Source organism: Pogona vitticeps, chromosome 2 (assembly GCF_051106095.1).
Source record: "Pogona vitticeps strain Pit_001003342236 chromosome 2, PviZW2.1, whole genome shotgun sequence".
NCBI classification, from domain to species: Eukaryota; Metazoa; Chordata; class Lepidosauria; order Squamata; family Agamidae; genus Pogona; species Pogona vitticeps.
In genome coordinates, this window is record NC_135784.1 from 151,085,986 (window position 1) to 151,103,010 (window position 17,025).

General features: G+C 46.9%; 1 protein-coding gene across 2 annotated transcripts; it reads right to left on the bottom strand.

Moving 5' to 3' along the window:
- Positions 1-1,663: 1,663 nt before the first annotated feature.
- On the bottom strand, positions 1,664-16,710 carry COQ10A (coenzyme Q10A). Of its 2 annotated transcripts, none has more exons than XM_072990864.2 (5): positions 16,488-16,710; positions 6,918-7,079; positions 6,218-6,410; positions 5,709-5,810; positions 1,664-4,045 (listed from the first exon to the last, which is right to left on the bottom strand). In XM_072990864.2, exons 1-5 carry the CDS (start codon positions 16,565-16,567, stop codon positions 3,878-3,880), a joined length of 705 nt encoding a protein of 234 aa, XP_072846965.1. In that variant the 5' UTR covers positions 16,568-16,710; the 3' UTR covers positions 1,664-3,877. The 2 variants fall into 2 exon arrangements, with proteins under 2 accessions (XP_072846965.1, XP_078240512.1); XM_078384386.1 differs by lacking the exon at positions 16,488-16,710 and adding an exon at positions 7,204-7,835.
- Positions 16,711-17,025: the final 315 nt, after the last annotated feature.

Sequence of the window (17,025 nt, forward strand, 5' to 3'; positions counted from 1 at the left end):
GTTAAGGCTCCAGCCCCATTTTCATCCTGTGGAGGGAAGGCAGGGGAAATGGGTGGGCAGGGCTAAGCTCTGCGGACATTGCAAGAGATTGCAGGTGTGGTAGTCTCTTTCCTTTAGTCTCTGAACAGCAAGCCTCCCACCAAAAACTGCCATACCCAAAATCCCTTGTAGCCTCTCCCCTTCCTCCCCCGCCCATATGCACACAGTTTAACCCTGTACCCACTAATTCACCCTGTGTTTACAGAACAAAAATGGCTGCTAGAGTCTGAATTCATTACCTGTAAGAACATGAAAACATCTCAGGACTTTGACTTCTTGATTAAAGCCCCCCACCCCCCCAAGGTTTGGCTGGGAGAATATCCTACAGATCTCTGGGGTCTGATGCACACTTCAGAGCACAAGGACAATGAAGCAGGAGGGAAAAGTTCTCGTGTTGCAGATTTTCACAAGAAAACAAAGAGCGCGCGCCTGGCAGAGTGGGATATAAGGCAATCACCATGAGTGACATTTGCCACAGTACCAGGAACTTCTACAGTGAGTCTCCTGCAAAGATTTCTGCTGGAAGGAAGGAAGGAAGGAGAGAGAGAAAGGGCTTGCTCAGACAAGCAACCTGAACACTCCAACCCTTACCTTAGGAGGAGACTATCACCAGGTGCATTCTCCAACAAAAAGCCAATTTTGCTTGTGTACAGAGTGAGTGCAAGAACCGGGATAAAGAGCGAGTCAACAGTTTCAATAGCCCCAAAGGGCAAAAGGATGTTCTTTGGAGTCATGCCACCTCATGTCAGTTAAGTTACATTTGAGAGCAGGGAGAGCACATGTAAAAATGAAAGAAGGGGGGACAACAGGAAAGGAGGAGGAAACATCTCAGCCAAGGGCACCAGCTATAGGGTCAAATGCATACACATGACACCAACACAATGCTCCCTCGCACTGAGAGAGCAGGCACACAAAATTTAAGGGGGAAGCAGTGGTCAACTGACTCCTGGGAATTGCCTCAAAGCCAGCTGGCTGGCTCAAAAAGCAGGTAAGCAGTTGTTCCACAGCTCCGGCACCAGCTGGAAAAACCACAAATTATGGGATGGGCACAGGACGAGCAGGTACATCTAAAACTCTTGGCAAGAAAGCCGAGCACATGACTGTGACCAATGAAAACAGCCGACACATCTATGCTGCAATAAGCACACCCTAGTTCATGACACAGCTTTCTGAGGAGGGTGATCTTTTCACTAGTTTTGATGTGGCCTGTCCTCCACTCAAGAGCTTGGATAAGCCACTTTCTTGCACTACAGCTGGTGGAATCACATGACAGCACAGCCAGCAGCCATGCCGGCCAGACAATTCTGATAGGTGTAGCCCAAGAAGTAAAATTTCCAGACTCTGCTACCTCCCAAACTTGACCACCTCCAATCTGTAACCTGCGGCAAGTCTGGTTCTAAAGTGGAAAATTCTCCAAATGATAGCTTTAGTGGCACTTGTAAGGGAAGCCTCTGTAGAGCCACTCTGCCAAGAGAGCTGCCCCCCCAACGCCTTCCAACACATTCCTCATCTCGCCCCAAAAGAGAGGTTTTGCAGCATAGCAGGACTACACTGGAGTTGGTGGGATGGTTGCCCAACTGGACAGCAGCTCAAAACTGCAGGGTCTTGAAAAGCAGCCCTCTACTTCTGTTCCCCCGTCTCAATGTTTATTTATTTTTCATTTGGTAGTAACATACCTACCCCATCTCTCAAGAAACCGCCCCCCTCCAATTCAGCAATATTGAGCAGGAATCACACGTCCTTGGGAAGCTATGAAAACTTAATAGGCATCATACTCACTCTCGCACACTTGCCCAACATTACCTCTCCACACAATCTGGACCGCAGGTATATTCCTCCAGCCCAAACAAACAAGCAATCAAATCCAAAAGTGGCATCATAACATCCAAAATGCTCCATGCCCACACAGCATGGACCAGCCCTTGATACAGTGCTTTAGGATACAGCACCTGGGGAAGGGGGACATGGGGCGTTCAGACTTATCTCCCAGAACAGCCGCACTTTGTTGGCAATGGGATTCTGCAAGTTACAGCCCAGAAAAGGGCTCTTCTCGGGCTCTGAGTGCCAAGTGAAGGGGCTGGTTCAGTCCCTCTTAAGGGCCATTTCGCCCGTTCGCTCCCCAATCCCAGCACTCTTGTGTGCGCACAGTTAGTGCAAAATGTGCATCTTAACATTGGAAAAATTCCCTTTACTAACTAGGAAGAGGGTACTAAGTGGTAATAAAAGAGGCAATAGAAAAAGGTGTCTGATAGGGAGGTGGGGGGAATACAGGAGATTGGGCACAGCAATGGGCAAAATGGCTCCATCACCCAGCTTTCAGGATGGCCAAGCTGAACTGAAGCTGGGTTCCACAGCTTCCAGCTAAACTACTTCCTACTGGCTGACTGGAAAGAGGAGGTTCACCATTGCTCCCCTTCAGCAGTCCCATGTAGGGAGCTGCACCTCAAGGAATTTCAGACGGAACGGCCTCTCTCCTGTTGCAGGAGGGCGAGGAATCATGTTCCTAGGGAGGATGGAATCCTGCCTGCAGAGGAGTCACCCTCCTTCCCCTCTGTCCACCTTAAAATGCAGCAGTGAGCAACCGCAAGGCTGGCAACATGGAAGATGTGAGGCTAGCTCACACAATGGTCTCACTGTCTTGACTAAATTTACCAAAACAGCACAACTAAGACCCCTGTTGTTGGGAGTTCCAGGTGAGATTTGAGAGTTTGGAACTTGAGATATGAATGAACCAGGAGACTATAGCAACTGGAGCTGTATAGACTGCTCTGGCAGCAGGCCAACAGGAAATGTTCCCAGACCCACTCTAAACACCCATCTGGGACATCTAATATCTCATTTTTAGAACAGCCCAGCCTCTAAGGTGCTTTCCCTTAACCTTGATTTGGCACACATCTTTCCTCCAAGCACCAATGCCCTGTGGCACCTGACTATCAGCCAAAAGGCAATCACAGGGTGGATGGTGCCAGCCACCTCATGCCGGCTAACTGCGACCAAACCCTAACACACTCTTTGGGTGAGAAAGAAGAGCCCAAGCCTGATGCTGCGGCACAGGGGCTAGGCCTCTTTCAGCCCCCCACTCCTGTCTGTAACAGACATGAGACACCCGGCCTCCCTTTGCTCACCCTCTGCTTGGCTCTGTGTCTTCCATGGCAAGGTGAAGTTGGCAGGGTACTGTAAACCCTGCTGCCACCAGGAAACAGGCCCAACCTCTCTGCATCTGACTCTCCTTTCTGTTCCTAAGAGGCAGTCTGAGTCAGGGGCTGGAAGTTGGTTTGGTTTTTTTTTTTTTATAACCACATGATTTAAGAGGCACACATTTTCTAACAGGCCCTATGTTAGGCACTGAAACAGAATCACATGACACCTGTGAGCTTCTGCCGAGAAACAAGGATTGGCACTGACTGCAACCTAAGGCAACCAGATGAGCAGATGACAACAAGTGGAGGGTGAAATGAGGGACACTCTTCAGATAACCGATTTTAAAAGGGGTGTTAGAGGGGAAACCTCAAATAAACGTGTGCTACAAAATCTCTCCCCCCCCACGCTCTCTTTTTCTATATATATATCTATATATCTATATAAGTACGCCCCAGCATCAAAAGAGCATAGCCAGGCAAGAGACCAGGCTCAGAGGTTGCTCTGGACATGATAGACTGGCCCTTTCTCCTTAGGATCGAGTCTCTTTCATGACACCAGGCCCAGTGGATAAATTAGACAGGATATCAAGAGAAAACAAATAAATAGACTAAAAACAGGCAGGCTGGGGATGCCCTGATTGCAACCCCTCCCCCATTGCCAAGTGTCCGCACAACTCCCCGAAACAGCAGGGCGGCCTTCACGTCTGGTGGATCTCATGGAACATGAGCTCTCGGGGGATGCGGGTCTCAGGACCGAAGGTCTTGGTTGCCTGGCGCTCAAAGGCTGCCACCATCTGCTTGACCACCTCGTCGAAGAACATTGTCGCCAGTTGCGAGTGCAGCAAGGAGCGGAACTCGAAGGAAATCTGGGGGAAGGGGGGGGAGAAAAAGAAAAGAAGAGTGAGAGGGAGGGAGGGAGGGAGGGAGGGGGCAGTTCCAGCCCTCAGAAACAGGGCAGAAAGCTGGCCAGCCAAGGCTCCCTCCAGTGAGAGACAGGGGGAAATGTTATACTGTCACACCTTGAAACTTTTTAGTCCCTTGTGTTCTGGGTCAAAGAGGCTTACTGGACAGTCTGGAATAAAAACATGCTCCGTGGCTGACATTTACTAGGCATTTTTAACTCCCCAAACACAACGGACAAAGCTAAGAGGCCTCTCTTTACCCCGTATCAAATCAATAAGTATTAGCAAGAGCAAGGCTTATGTTAAAGTTCTTATGAAAAATGCTCCAGCAAAGCATTCCTCGGACCACAAAATAGATCTCCAGCAATTGGAGCAGCTTTTGCCTCATCGCTGCTTTAGGCAAAAGTTCAGTGCTCATGCTAGATGCTCTTCCACTCCCTCCATTCCTTCTACTGATTGAGAGTCTCCACTGGGGTGGGGAAAGTGATGCCTTTTGGGTGTAGTTGGACTGCAACTCATGGCACACCTCACTACTTGTTCTACTGCCCAGGCTGATGGGAAATGTAGTTAAAAAACACACACCTGGAAGGTCACATATTCCCCAACCTGGTCTTTAAGGCACCATCAGAATCCTAGAGGAAGTTTTCAAGGGCAGTATCATGTTGTGTGACATTGCCACATCCTAGGTATTGGGCCCGTCTCTCTGGAATGCATCAACCTTGCCCCAGGCAGGAGGTGGCAGCCACAGAAGGCAGTCAAACAGGAGAGAGAGAATAGAGATAGCAGGTTTCCTTCTCTCTAAGTTCCTGGATAGCTTCCTCAAGATAGTTCTTGGTTGCCCCAAGACAGAAGCACCATTCCTGAGCCTTTCACCCAATTCACAGAACACAGTGAAGAAACCTCTGTGGCAGGGGGAAATCTACACTCTTTCCCATGTGTTATTTCAGGCAAGCACTCTGACCTGCCTCATGATCAGGCTAAGTGTTAAAAACCAGCCTAAATGAAGAACCCCATGGCAAACTATCACAGCAAATGGGATTACTAAGAGTTGAACAAAGAGGGGGAAAAGAAATATCACGCCCAGCTTTGTCTTGTGAACTACTCAAGATTTACACTGTAAGGCGGAAGGGAAAGGAAGAGGCCAAGTGTCACACGGCAAGTGTATATCCACACCCTGCACAGAAGGGCATACTTGAGGAATCAGACTTACTCAAGGTCACAACAGTGCAGCCTAGCCAAGAAGTCAACACTCACAAGCTGAGCCCTGCCCTCCGGTGTGAACTCACATTTATTGGGCAGCTTGAGCAGATGAGGAAAAATATTTGCTGCCTCATCTGATTAAAGCCCGGGTGGGGGGGAGGTTACCTTTTACTGCACAACAAGAAAGTGGAGCTTGGACATACTAGTTTTGAACAACAATCCCAGAATTCCCCACCGGTAGCCATGCTGGCCTTGGGAAATTTAAAAAAAAAAGAGGAACATTTTCCAAAGCAATGGGAATACATTCTGGGCTTCTGTTATAGGCAGGCACCCTTCCTGGTCCTGTCTGAAGGGAACAGCCTAATCACTCTTTTACACAAGAAGAGCTGAGCAAGCTGGGAACATTTTTAGCTCACACGGGACTTACTGAGAAATCCACAGTGCACGTGCGAGGATAGCCTGGAATGCCAGGGCTGAAACGCCAGTTTGTCTCTAGATGGTTGAAAAGCTTCCCATCAGTGCAGATAGCCTGGAGGGGAAAATGACAGAGGCAAAGTGAGAGAAGGCTTCAGCTCCCCAAGCCCATGACTACCGTGAAGATCTGGCATGTCCGTGTCACCTTCCCCTTTCCCCTCCCCATTTCCCAACTCCCACATGCAGCTTCGGCACTGCTGCCACATCTCAAAGGGCTCACAACACTGTCTTCCAAGCCAGAAGCACCTGTGCCTTTCTGGCTGAAACACAGCCACCTTCCAACTTGTGACAAGGTGAGCTTTTGAAGCCAGTAGCTCTAGCATGCCAGGTTGCCTGAGGTACTGGGGACACATGGTCAATCCTGCAGCAAATCCGTCTATTTGCTTTTCTATTTAATGCCAAACAATCCTCCCCGATGAGAAGATTGCAGTCAGGATGACAACGATGAGGTAGAAAACTCGCCTTCACCAGATGCGGCCGTACTAGTGTCAAAATTGATGTGTAGCGTTCCAACACTGGAGGGAATCCGACTTCCAGCTGGGCCTTTGCATGGCCTGCGCGCTTAGACACCACAACCGATTTCTTGCACCAGGGAACAAATTCCTTGTATTCATCTACATTGGACACGACTGCGTACATTTCCTGCATGGAGAAACTGTTGAGGAGAGAGAGAGTGAATGAATTTTGGGAGCCCCTCAAGAGGCAATGCAACATCAGCCCTTTAATGACAATAGGGTGTTGTTAACATCACCCAAGAGAAATAAGTCATTAGCTAATTAAACGGTCCAAGGCATTAACTGACAAGATGGCATTCAAACATGGCATGGCTACACAAAAGCGTGCATGGATATGCATCACAGGATACTGGGAACTCTCTCTTTGTCACATTCTAAACAATCATGCTCAGAGAACTTTCACAGGAGTATCATCTCCCACATCTTTCAGTGCCCAAAAGAGCAGTAAAGTGCTCTCACAGAAGATAACAGGGATGCAGTGCAACTAACACCTTGATGCTAAATAGACTCACCTAAAAAAAAACTTCCTTCCAGGTAACTGTCATTAGGAACATACATGAGTTGCTCAAAAACACACAGTCCTATAGAGTGATCAAGCCCAGGATGCAGTTTCCCTTTGATCACAACCTCACCCATCCTCTGCTCACCCAATTATCCTCCTCTCAGAATATTCTTTTCGTTTATTGGTGAAAGGCGCTGTGAAATTGATGAAGGTCCGGCTGTGCTGAGTGCTCAGATCCAGGTCAAGACTGCTGGCTGCATGGGGGGCTCGGATCATCAGAAGCCCACAGGATGGCATATACCTGAAACTGCAAGGTATAATCGCCAGTTCATTACATTTCCTAAGAGACTGGTTCCAAAGGAAACTGCTCCGCGAAACTTATTGCCAAGCTAGAAGCAGAACAAGGAGCGCACGCCTGAAATTCTACTCACCGAGTCCTGCAGGAAAGGATCTGAGCTGTATACATAGGAATACAGGAATACACTGGAAAATGCAAACATCTTGACATGCAGTCTGTGGTCCCTACAGTTCTTAAGTTTTAACTCTGGGACAACCAATTCCCAAGGACAAAAGTCACCTGTTTACCTTAAGGCTCGCAAGCTCACTCCTGTGCACACAGCCAGATCAGAGAATCATTTGTAAGAATAGCTGACTATTTGTTTTCCAACCTGTGGAATGGACCTTACCATTTAACAATCATTCAGTGTAGACTGTTGAATAGTTCAGAAATTGGGAACATGTGGCCCTCCAAATATTGCTGGACTGCCAATCCCATCAGCTCTAGCTAAGTACAGCCAATTGTGAGAGGTGATGAGAATGGCAGTGTAAGAGCAATGGGGGTGAGGGGAAAGTCTTGTTAGTCTCAAAGGTGCTACAAGACTTTTTTTTGTCATTTTAGCTTTCATGAGGCCACCCGCAGGGTCACACTAGCCCAACTGTTTCTCCATAATCCCACCCCAAACCAAATCACCACCCTTTGCAGTTTTCTCCACAGTAAAAAAAATTCTTCAATGCTGACTATAAAAGGAAATTAAAGAAATGAACAAGTACCGGGGTCTATCATTCCTGTCTGCCTGTGAGTTGAGATAAAGGCCCCGGAATATCTCTTCCAATTACCACCTTATCTCTCCCAATCTGCCACTCCCCAGCATCAAAGTACAGTGGTGCCTCGCACAGCGAGGTTAATCCGTTCCGGATTAACCCTCGCTGTGTGAAAACATCGCTGTACGGATCAGAAAAAGCCATTGGAAAAAGCCATTAGTTTAATGCGTTCCAATAGCAGCTTTACTCACCGTACAGTGATGTTTCTCCGATGGCCGGCAGCCATTTTCGTGCCCTCCCCTCGCTTAACGAGGGCGCGAAAACGGTATGCACGGCCATTTTGGGGCTTCCGGCGGCCATTTTGAAGCCGCCAAACAGCTGATCGGCGGGGCGCAAAGCGAAGGTCAGTAAGTGAACCGCTTACCAACCTTCGCTCTGCGATTTTGAGCCATAGGGGCCGTTGGTGTGCGATCGCATTTGCGACCGCTAGAACGGCCCCGTTGTGCGGATTCGTCGTTCTATGGTGCACTCGTTGTGCAAGGCACCATTGTAATTGCAAAATGATTATAAAAACTAACAAGCAGGGCTTTTGTTCTTTTTGTTTTTGTTGTGGCCCAAGCCTCCTGGCCAGGTCAGATACAAGAAACATAACACATAGACATCATTTGCACTTTTCATGCAACTATTTTACCCTAGCAGTTGGGAACACCACGGTAGCTGGATTGCTGGCTTGTTTGATCTAGAGTGTGAAGAAGCATATGGGGGCTCCTCAGCAGCTCACTCCAGACAGCCCAGGCTATGAAGCAAGGCCTCAAGTGCTATGCTTTGGACACCACTAATGGCAGCAGAGAGCAAGGCAAGCAGATCTGATGCCTCTTGCACCCCCACCACCCCCACCGAGAACTCTTGACTGTTTCAGCAGAGCTTCTCTGAGAAACTGTGTCCAGCCTTAATCAGGACATGAAGAAAATGACAGGTGAGCCTTTGAATTTACATATAAAATCATCACCATCATCTGAGAACTACAGATCTGGAAGGGACCCTACAGATCAAGTCCAGCCCCTTTCAGGAGGCAGAGCGGGGAATCAGATTCCCAACCTCTGGCTTCACCCTCAACTCTCCACTCATCTTGCTTTTGAGCACTGAGAGAGAAAGCTTACGTCCCATCTCTGCTCCCTGACCGGAAATATTTCAGACACTCCCATTAATTAGTAGGCAGCAATTTCCTCCCCTACAGCTTGCTCTAAAGGTCAAGGCAGAAAACGTGGGACAGGTTACATCAGGGCTTCTGGGCTTTCTTCCACCACAGCCAGTATCCGTCTCCTCCCTGGTCCCCATCCCGTGGCTGGCTGAGACTTGCATAAGTCTTAGTCCATTAAACCCTCCCACTAGGTCAGCTGAGCTGCCCTGTCAATCCTGCTCAGATCACCGAGCAGAAACTCTCGCCAGGGAAGGAGGAATTCAGTTTCCCGAGGAGAGGGAAAAGGCGGGGGCGGGGGGGGGTTAAGTCCCCTGTCTAGACCAATCACAATCTCATACTGATCAGGAAATCAAACAAAAGGGCCTGCATATTTCCTGTTCCCTGTAATGAATTAAGGGAATCACTGCCATCCCCACCCGAGGCTCACTGTGCTCTGTATCTGTTGAGAAACACTTTGTTGCACTGGGGCCTCCTTAAAATTGGGGGTGCACACCACTCTCTGCCCTGAGAGAGTGGTATTGAGAGATGCAGAGATGCAATGCATAAGTACCCATATACAGATGCAGGCAGGCACAGAGACACCACATACAAGCGAGCAGTCACCACTGATATCCTTTTTAAAATCATCCCCTAGCAATCTTGAAAGCCAGGAAACAAGAGTTCTTCTTTCCCACCACCACAGCCAGCTGTGGGGAAAAGCAAGTGGTCTCTCAACAGCTTAAGGGGGGATGCACAGGTGGCAGCCAAAGGTCCTATGAAGCCCTCAGGCTACCTTTTGGTCAACCTTTATCTAAAATTGATGGAAAATAATAAATATGCCATTATCATGCCAGTTCCACCTGTCTCTCGTGGCGATTCATATGATCCATGAACAGGAGCAAAACTACACCGGTGCTCTTCTCTTCTTTTTTAAAAATCAAGGTTCCAGGGCAAGATAGAAGGATGGAGAGAGCAGAAGGAGCCCGCAAGAGACTGCAAAACAGGCAGGAGTCAAGCTATCACATGGAACTTAACTCCGGAAGGATTGCCCATTCAATGGGTGAGAGGACGGCAGTTTATGGAAGGAGATGCAGACGTCAGAAAGTATGAGCACTTAGAGTAAACAGTTGTCCTGCCTGGGACATTTATTCTGAAGCACTGCCAAGCAGTGATTGTGAAGAGGACTATTATGTAAGAAAGTTAAAGCAGAGGAAATCCAGGGCACCACTGGTGAAACCAGGTGCTTTTAATCTGGGACAGTAATACTCCACATGGCTCTCTGAAGAATGAGCCCCAGAAAGCCCATCCATTTCTTCTCCTCCGTTAATTGGTTGAGGGGCCAAGTTTCATATCGCTCCCCTTCCTCACACAGATTTTCCAAAGTATGCCTCACAGCTCTGAAAAAACTTCACTGGACCTTGGCACTGGTGATGAAATCTCAGGCTGCTGCCTTTTGTGGCTCAAACTCAATACACTGGCACAACAAACAGAAACAGTGAAAGGCATAAACATTGTGAAGTTGTTAGCCACCAACCCTCTAAGCAAACACCATCTAGTGTCTTGAGTATCTGTCTCTGGAGTCAGAGGTTGGGAGTTTGATTCCCTACTATGCCTTCCAAGAGACAGCCTGTGTAGCCTTGGGGGCAAGCTGCACAGTCCCAGGGCACTCACAGAAGAAGGGAAGGGTAATCCACTTCTGAGTATTCCCTATTAGAAAATCCTGCAAAGGATCGCTGTAATTCAAAATTGACTTGACTATACATGATGATGATGATTAACAGCAATTCAGAGCTTTCAGGTAAAAATACATGGAATTACCCCTCTGAAAATCCACATTTAGTTTATTATCTATTACTTCCTTATAATATTTCCTTATATTTGCTTTCTACATTTTAATGCAGTTTTTAAGTTAAACAGGCTCCAAAACTCAGCATCCTTCAATTTAAAATCTACAGTAAAATGCTACCTTTACAAACATAAGATCAGGACAACTCTGATAGCTGTCCCAGGCTTCTCCAAAGATAGGCACCTATAGATACTAGGAACAGAACATGATGTTCTTGCCAATCTTTTTCACAATCATCCTGCATTACAAGGGTCTTCATTTTATTATTAGGAGGAACAGGGAGGCAAGATATGTTGCCCATGACAGCAGAACAGCATATGACCCAATGAGAGATTCTTGCAGCCCTCTAAGAATTTAGCAAAGCTGTTCTGGTAGAATTCAAACCCTTCTATGTCTAAAGTTTGGAGAAGAGGAAGGGGCATCTTCCCTCCAGATACTGTCAGACTCAATTCACAATTCAAAGTGCTGATTCTAAGCTATAAAGCTCTAAATAGCTTGGACCCAAGCTTTGCATCTCCCTTTATGAGCCTCCCCTGGTGTTAAGCAGGGGAGGCCTTTCTCTCAGTTTCGCCACCTTCACAGGTGTGTCTGATGGGTTACAGGAGAGGGCCTTTGATGTTGCTGCTCCTAGACTTTGGAACTCCCACCCACAGGAGTCCAGGTTTGCTGCATCTTTGCTGTCCTTCCAGCAGCAATCAAAGACTTTTCTCTTCAGGAAAGCTTTCCTTCACTTGATTGCCCAAGTGGGGTTTTTAAATTGATTTTTGTGCCTTACTGCTTCAAATGTTTTTGATGTTGCTTTTGTTTACCATCTTTTAGTGTGGCATTTTTAAAATCCTTTTTAGCCATTGTACTAAACAACAACAAATACATTACTCACTGTTTCTAGCTTTAAATGTTGTCTTTTAATGATGTAAGCTACCTTGGGTTACTTTTAAGGAGAAAGATGGGGTAAAAATATTTTAAATAAATACATGCATGCATGTATACATACAGGAAGAGGGAAATTAAGGTGTGGAAATCTTCTCTCAGTTACCAAAAAGTGCTAGATTTGAAGCAGAGACACCTCCAGTATTGTGCTCTCTTGAGTGTTTCAGTTCCATCTGCCCCAAACAGCATGGCCAATAGTCAACAAGATGATAGAGGCAGGGATAGTTATCCAAGCTATCTGGCAGCCACTGTATTTGGAAAGGCTGCTCCAAATGGAAGAGATCTACCAAAGTGTAGGAGGGACACCTTCCCCACTAGCTTCAAGCAGTATTTCAGCAGATGCCTGATGGTTTGGAAATAGTTTTGGCTTGTGGCAAAAGGGAGGTAAGTTAAAACTCCAAGATCTTCACTACACAGCTGTAAGCAATTTGACCCCATTGGGACTTGTAGTTCCTCCCTCAGGCACCTTCTTGAACTACAGCAAAAAGTCACAATGACTTTACCAAACTACAAATCCCAAGATCACACAGGAGCACTGCAGCTAAAGTGGTACCAAACTGATAATAACTGTAATTTAGATATAATCTCTGATGTTTTCAAGAGGTAGCCCTTTTATTTCAACATATTAAGAGGGACACCTTAAAGATTAAGAGATTACTTCATCATGATTTCATGATTACAATCCACTTTTGCAAACATATAGAGTAAAAGTTTATAAACGTAGAACACAGCAAGTGATATGGTAAAAAAACAGGTGACAACTACACTGGAATTGAACGTTGAACATGGTAATTATATTATTAACATGGGTAATTAACATTCAAATGCTTGATTAGATAAACATCCTGTTCATAGGTAAAGCATTCAGCTTGCTGTCAGTTGCTGTTGCGCGCCATCATGTCAATTCTGATTTATGGTGACTTCTTCCAGGGTTTCCAAGGTAAGAGAATACATAAAAGTGGTTTACCATCCCCCTTCATCTGGGGGTGCGCCCTGGTACTGTGCAACTTGCCCAAGATCATACAGGCTGGCTCTTCTTCCTGCAGGCACAGTGGGGAATCAAACTCCCAACTTCTGACTTCACAGCCAGATACCTAAACCACCAGGTTGTTGCTAAACCATTAACTGTTAACAGTATGTCTATATAATCAATACTTTAAATGCTCATGACCTGTGATGCTAATCATTTCAGAACTGCAACGCTGGAAGAGACCCTATGGATCTCTCAAGTAGAGCTCCTGGTCAAGGAGGGACAGTAAGGAATTGAACTCCAACATTTGGCTCCGCAGCCAGATATTGAAACCACTGAACGATCCAGTAGTTCTTATGACATTTTCATTCTGAAGGTGCATTACCAACGTTAATGTCACCCTCTTTTACCATCTCATTTGGTTCCCCTCTCACTACTGTGTACTTTGTGTATATAAACCTCTGACCTAACTCTTATACGCCATTTCTGAGGAAGCAAATTACAATCCATGAAAGTTCCCAACATAATGAATATCTTGGCTAGAATTGAATTTGTTTTCACATACGGATTGTGTAGCTTGTTAAGAGATAATTGTGTCTAACTGGGGCATATCTTCAGGCCCAACTGCACAACCTGAGACTTATCATGGTATCTAATTAATTAGTGGCAGCAAGTCACATAAATATAAAATACGGCACTTAAAGGCATTATCCTTATCAGAATCGCCACAACTGATACTATGCACCCAATACTTCAACTTTGCCAGAGATCAAACACTGTGCTATGGCAGGAACCTCTTGGTCCTGCACCATATTCTGTGTTGATGTTCCATCAGAGTCATCTAGTTGGCCACTGTAAAACCCAGGACTACCTAGGCCTTTGGTCTGATCCAGCAAGGCTAGCTGGCAAGAGGTTGTGGTGGCTTTGTATTTCCTTCAGCCCCAAAAGCTGCATTCATGTGAACAGTCTGTTGAAGAACATGAGTGGGATGGTTCTAGTCCACTTATGTTCTGGTTGTGAATTTCCCATAATCATCTGACTGGCTGTTGGCCTAATCAAGCAGGGCTCCTCTTGCGTTTTTATGGTATTTGCTGATAACTAGCACAAGCTAGAGAAAAGCATGAATGCGTGTCAATATTTACAATGCTCCATACATTTTAAACATGTTCACCCTGTAAGCTTTCTGATCAGGCTTGTTGAATCCAGAAGCTGAGAGGGTAAAACGCAACCCCAACAGAGACTATTTAAAAGCTACTGGTATCCTAAGTCATGATGCTAAGTTTTCCTCATGGAAATGACACAACTGTAAACAAGAATAAGAGTATTCGTGAAGGCTTTCACAGCCAGGACCTAATGGTTGTTGTGGGGTTTTCGGGCTCTTTGGCCGTGTTCTGAAGGTTGTTCTTCCTAATGTTTCGCCAGTCTCTGTGGCCGGCATCTTCAGAGGACAGCACTCTGAAGTAATCTGCCATATAATACGAGTGCTGTCCTCTGAAGACGCCGGCCGCAGAGACTGGTGAAACGTTAGGAAGAACAACCTTCAGAACACGGCCAAAGAGCCCGAAAAACCCACAACAACAAGAGTGTTTGCAAGTTACTATTTGTAGCACAGCAAAGGGGCATGGACACCATTACAAAACACATTATTCCCTTACGTACCCACATTAATTAGTGACAGCAAATCACATAAATAAAAAGAAACATCCTTAAATTCTTCTTCTAGCATATATGCTAAAGAACTCTGTATCAGTGGAACAACACTGAGAGCACTATCTGCCTAAAGAGCTCCAGCTCCTCTCAGCTCTGTCTTAGAAAACAATGGCATGGCAACATTAGTTCTCTCTAGAATAACACTTTAATAAACACTAGGCTCTGAAACCTTCAGCAACATGTCCAATAATCTTCCATGACTTTGGCACAAAATTAATGTCTTATTTTGATGAAACTAATTCAGGAAAAGCAACCAACTCCTGGTTCTGCACTTGCATTCAAAACTGTCAACAAACATCTACCCGCAGAGTGGGCAAGCTCTTTTACATTATGTAACTGTGAACAGGCCAAGGTAGATAAAAATTAAAGATGGACTTTTTTATTTAAGCCATCACAAAATCTGATTTTTTAAAATTTAAAGTGTGATTTAAATTAATTTGATTTAAATCACACTTTAAATTTAAAAAAAAAAGATTTTGTGATGGTTTAAATTTTAAAAAATGATTTAAATCACATCTAACCTGGAACAGGCAAAAGAGACCAAGGGCACAACTTACAAACAAATAACAGAAACACAGATTCCAATCTATATATGTACTTCCTCCACAGCCAATGATCAGAATTTTAAAAAAATCCCCATGTACTGTATTTAGATACAGTAGGAGTGAGGTCCATACAGCCTGCTAGAGTTTGCTTAGACTGTAGCTCTTTCACCAAATAGTCAATGGTGAGGCATAATGGGAATTGGAGTCCAACATCTAGAAAGCCACATATTCTCCATTATTTTGCTGCAGGAATATCCATTTTTTAAAAAAAAACGCTTCCAATAACAGGAAGAAGTCAGCTCTCTTTCAAAACACCACCTGGTTGTGCCCTTATGTGCTTAAAGACAGTATCAGTGTTATAATTTATAGGAGAGGAACTGCTACTAAAGAACAAAAACAAGCCATCTACTGATCTTCCCCTGCTTAAAAAACTAAGGAAGCAAGGGGTTGTAGCTTATGGTGTGCAAACTTTTTCCATCCTTGCCTCTTCGTTACAGGAACTCAGGAATTACCAAAATATGAAAGGATATCAACCCATACTGTATTCTGTCCAACAACTTGTCTTCTCCCGGTGTGGCTTCCGTCTTGTAGGCCTTCTCTTACTGTATGCCCTTGACCCTTTACTTCTGCTGGCTTCCCTCCTAACTGACCAGAACCCCCTTTCAGGTTCGTCCCCCACCCTGCGTGACTGCTCATACACAAAACCTGTAATCCTGCATAAGCTGCCACTACATTCCTCACCGAGACCTCCTTCCTCAGGTTATGACTATCCCTCTGGTTCTCCTTCCCTTTTCAAGGCCTTCCCACTTGCTCACCTGATGACCTCCCAAGGCCCACATAGGCTGTTCTCCCTCTTCCCCCCCCCCCCCCAGCTCCTTAGTTGTTACACATGTGAATCAGGAATCATCATTCAAAGCAGCCACTATGGTTGTCCTTTCCCCTCTTATCTTTTTCAGGCCATATACTTCCCCCCCTTCCCCCGTCCCACAAAAGCGTCTCCCCCCCCCCTTGTTCAGGTTAACTCATTTCCAGCAGCACCGAACCCACACCCTTTTAACTCAGGCAACGCAGCTCTGAAGCAGCTGAGGCGGCGGCTTCCTTTCCCCCCCCCCCCGCCCTGCTTCCGAGGCTTTGAACGCCTGTCTCGGAAACGGCCGCTCAACAGATAAAGACTCCCCTAACCGAGTCAATGGCAAGAGGGGCTGAACTTCACCGGGCGAATGTCCCACCGACGCTTGTGAAAAGCACAGGAGCCTTGCCGTGAAAACAGACGGCAACCCGAGCTACACCCTTTTCCTTGGGGAGCTGCCAGCCTCCTCCTCCCTGTTCGGGTCCTTACTTACCCTGCTCGTCCCTCACCCACCCAGCCACCCACCCCTCCCGGGGCCCGGCCCTTCCTCCTCTCCCTCCCCACCCAGCTGTCGCCCACCCCACACCCGCCTCTCCGCGGTTCGCCCTGACCCCCCACCCCACCCCACCCCACCCGCGCTCACCAGCCAGCCGGGGACGCCCTCGGCCTCAGCCCTGCCCGCGCTCCCAGGTGCAAGGCTTCCCGGAGGCGACGGGCCGCCATGAAGAGGAAGCCTGGTGGAAAAGTCCCGACTCTCGCCCGCCTTCCGTTCTGCCACCAAGCCGACAGACGCCGGCTCCGACATCCGTGAACCCTCACCCGCCTACGTCACAACATCGTCGCCCGCCGCTCTGGCCTCACCAGACTCGCCGAGGAAGACGGGCGGGGGAAGGAAAGCAAGAAAGAGAGGAAGCCGGCGCAAGGCATTGTGGGAGTTGTGGTTCTTAGGGGGAACCAGCGGCCGAGAGAATGACGGGAGCGGCCCGTTTCCCTTCGGCGGGAGCGCTTCAGGAGCCCGTATGTTGCCATGGGGGGTTGAGATCGAGAGAGGAAGAAGGGTGCGTCATTTCTTGTTCGATCACATGACACACCGTCGCTCTCTCTCTCTCTCTGTCTCTCTCTGATTTATAGGTCTGACTGAGGGCATCTTGGTGTTGAGGCGGATTTGGAAAGTTTTCACC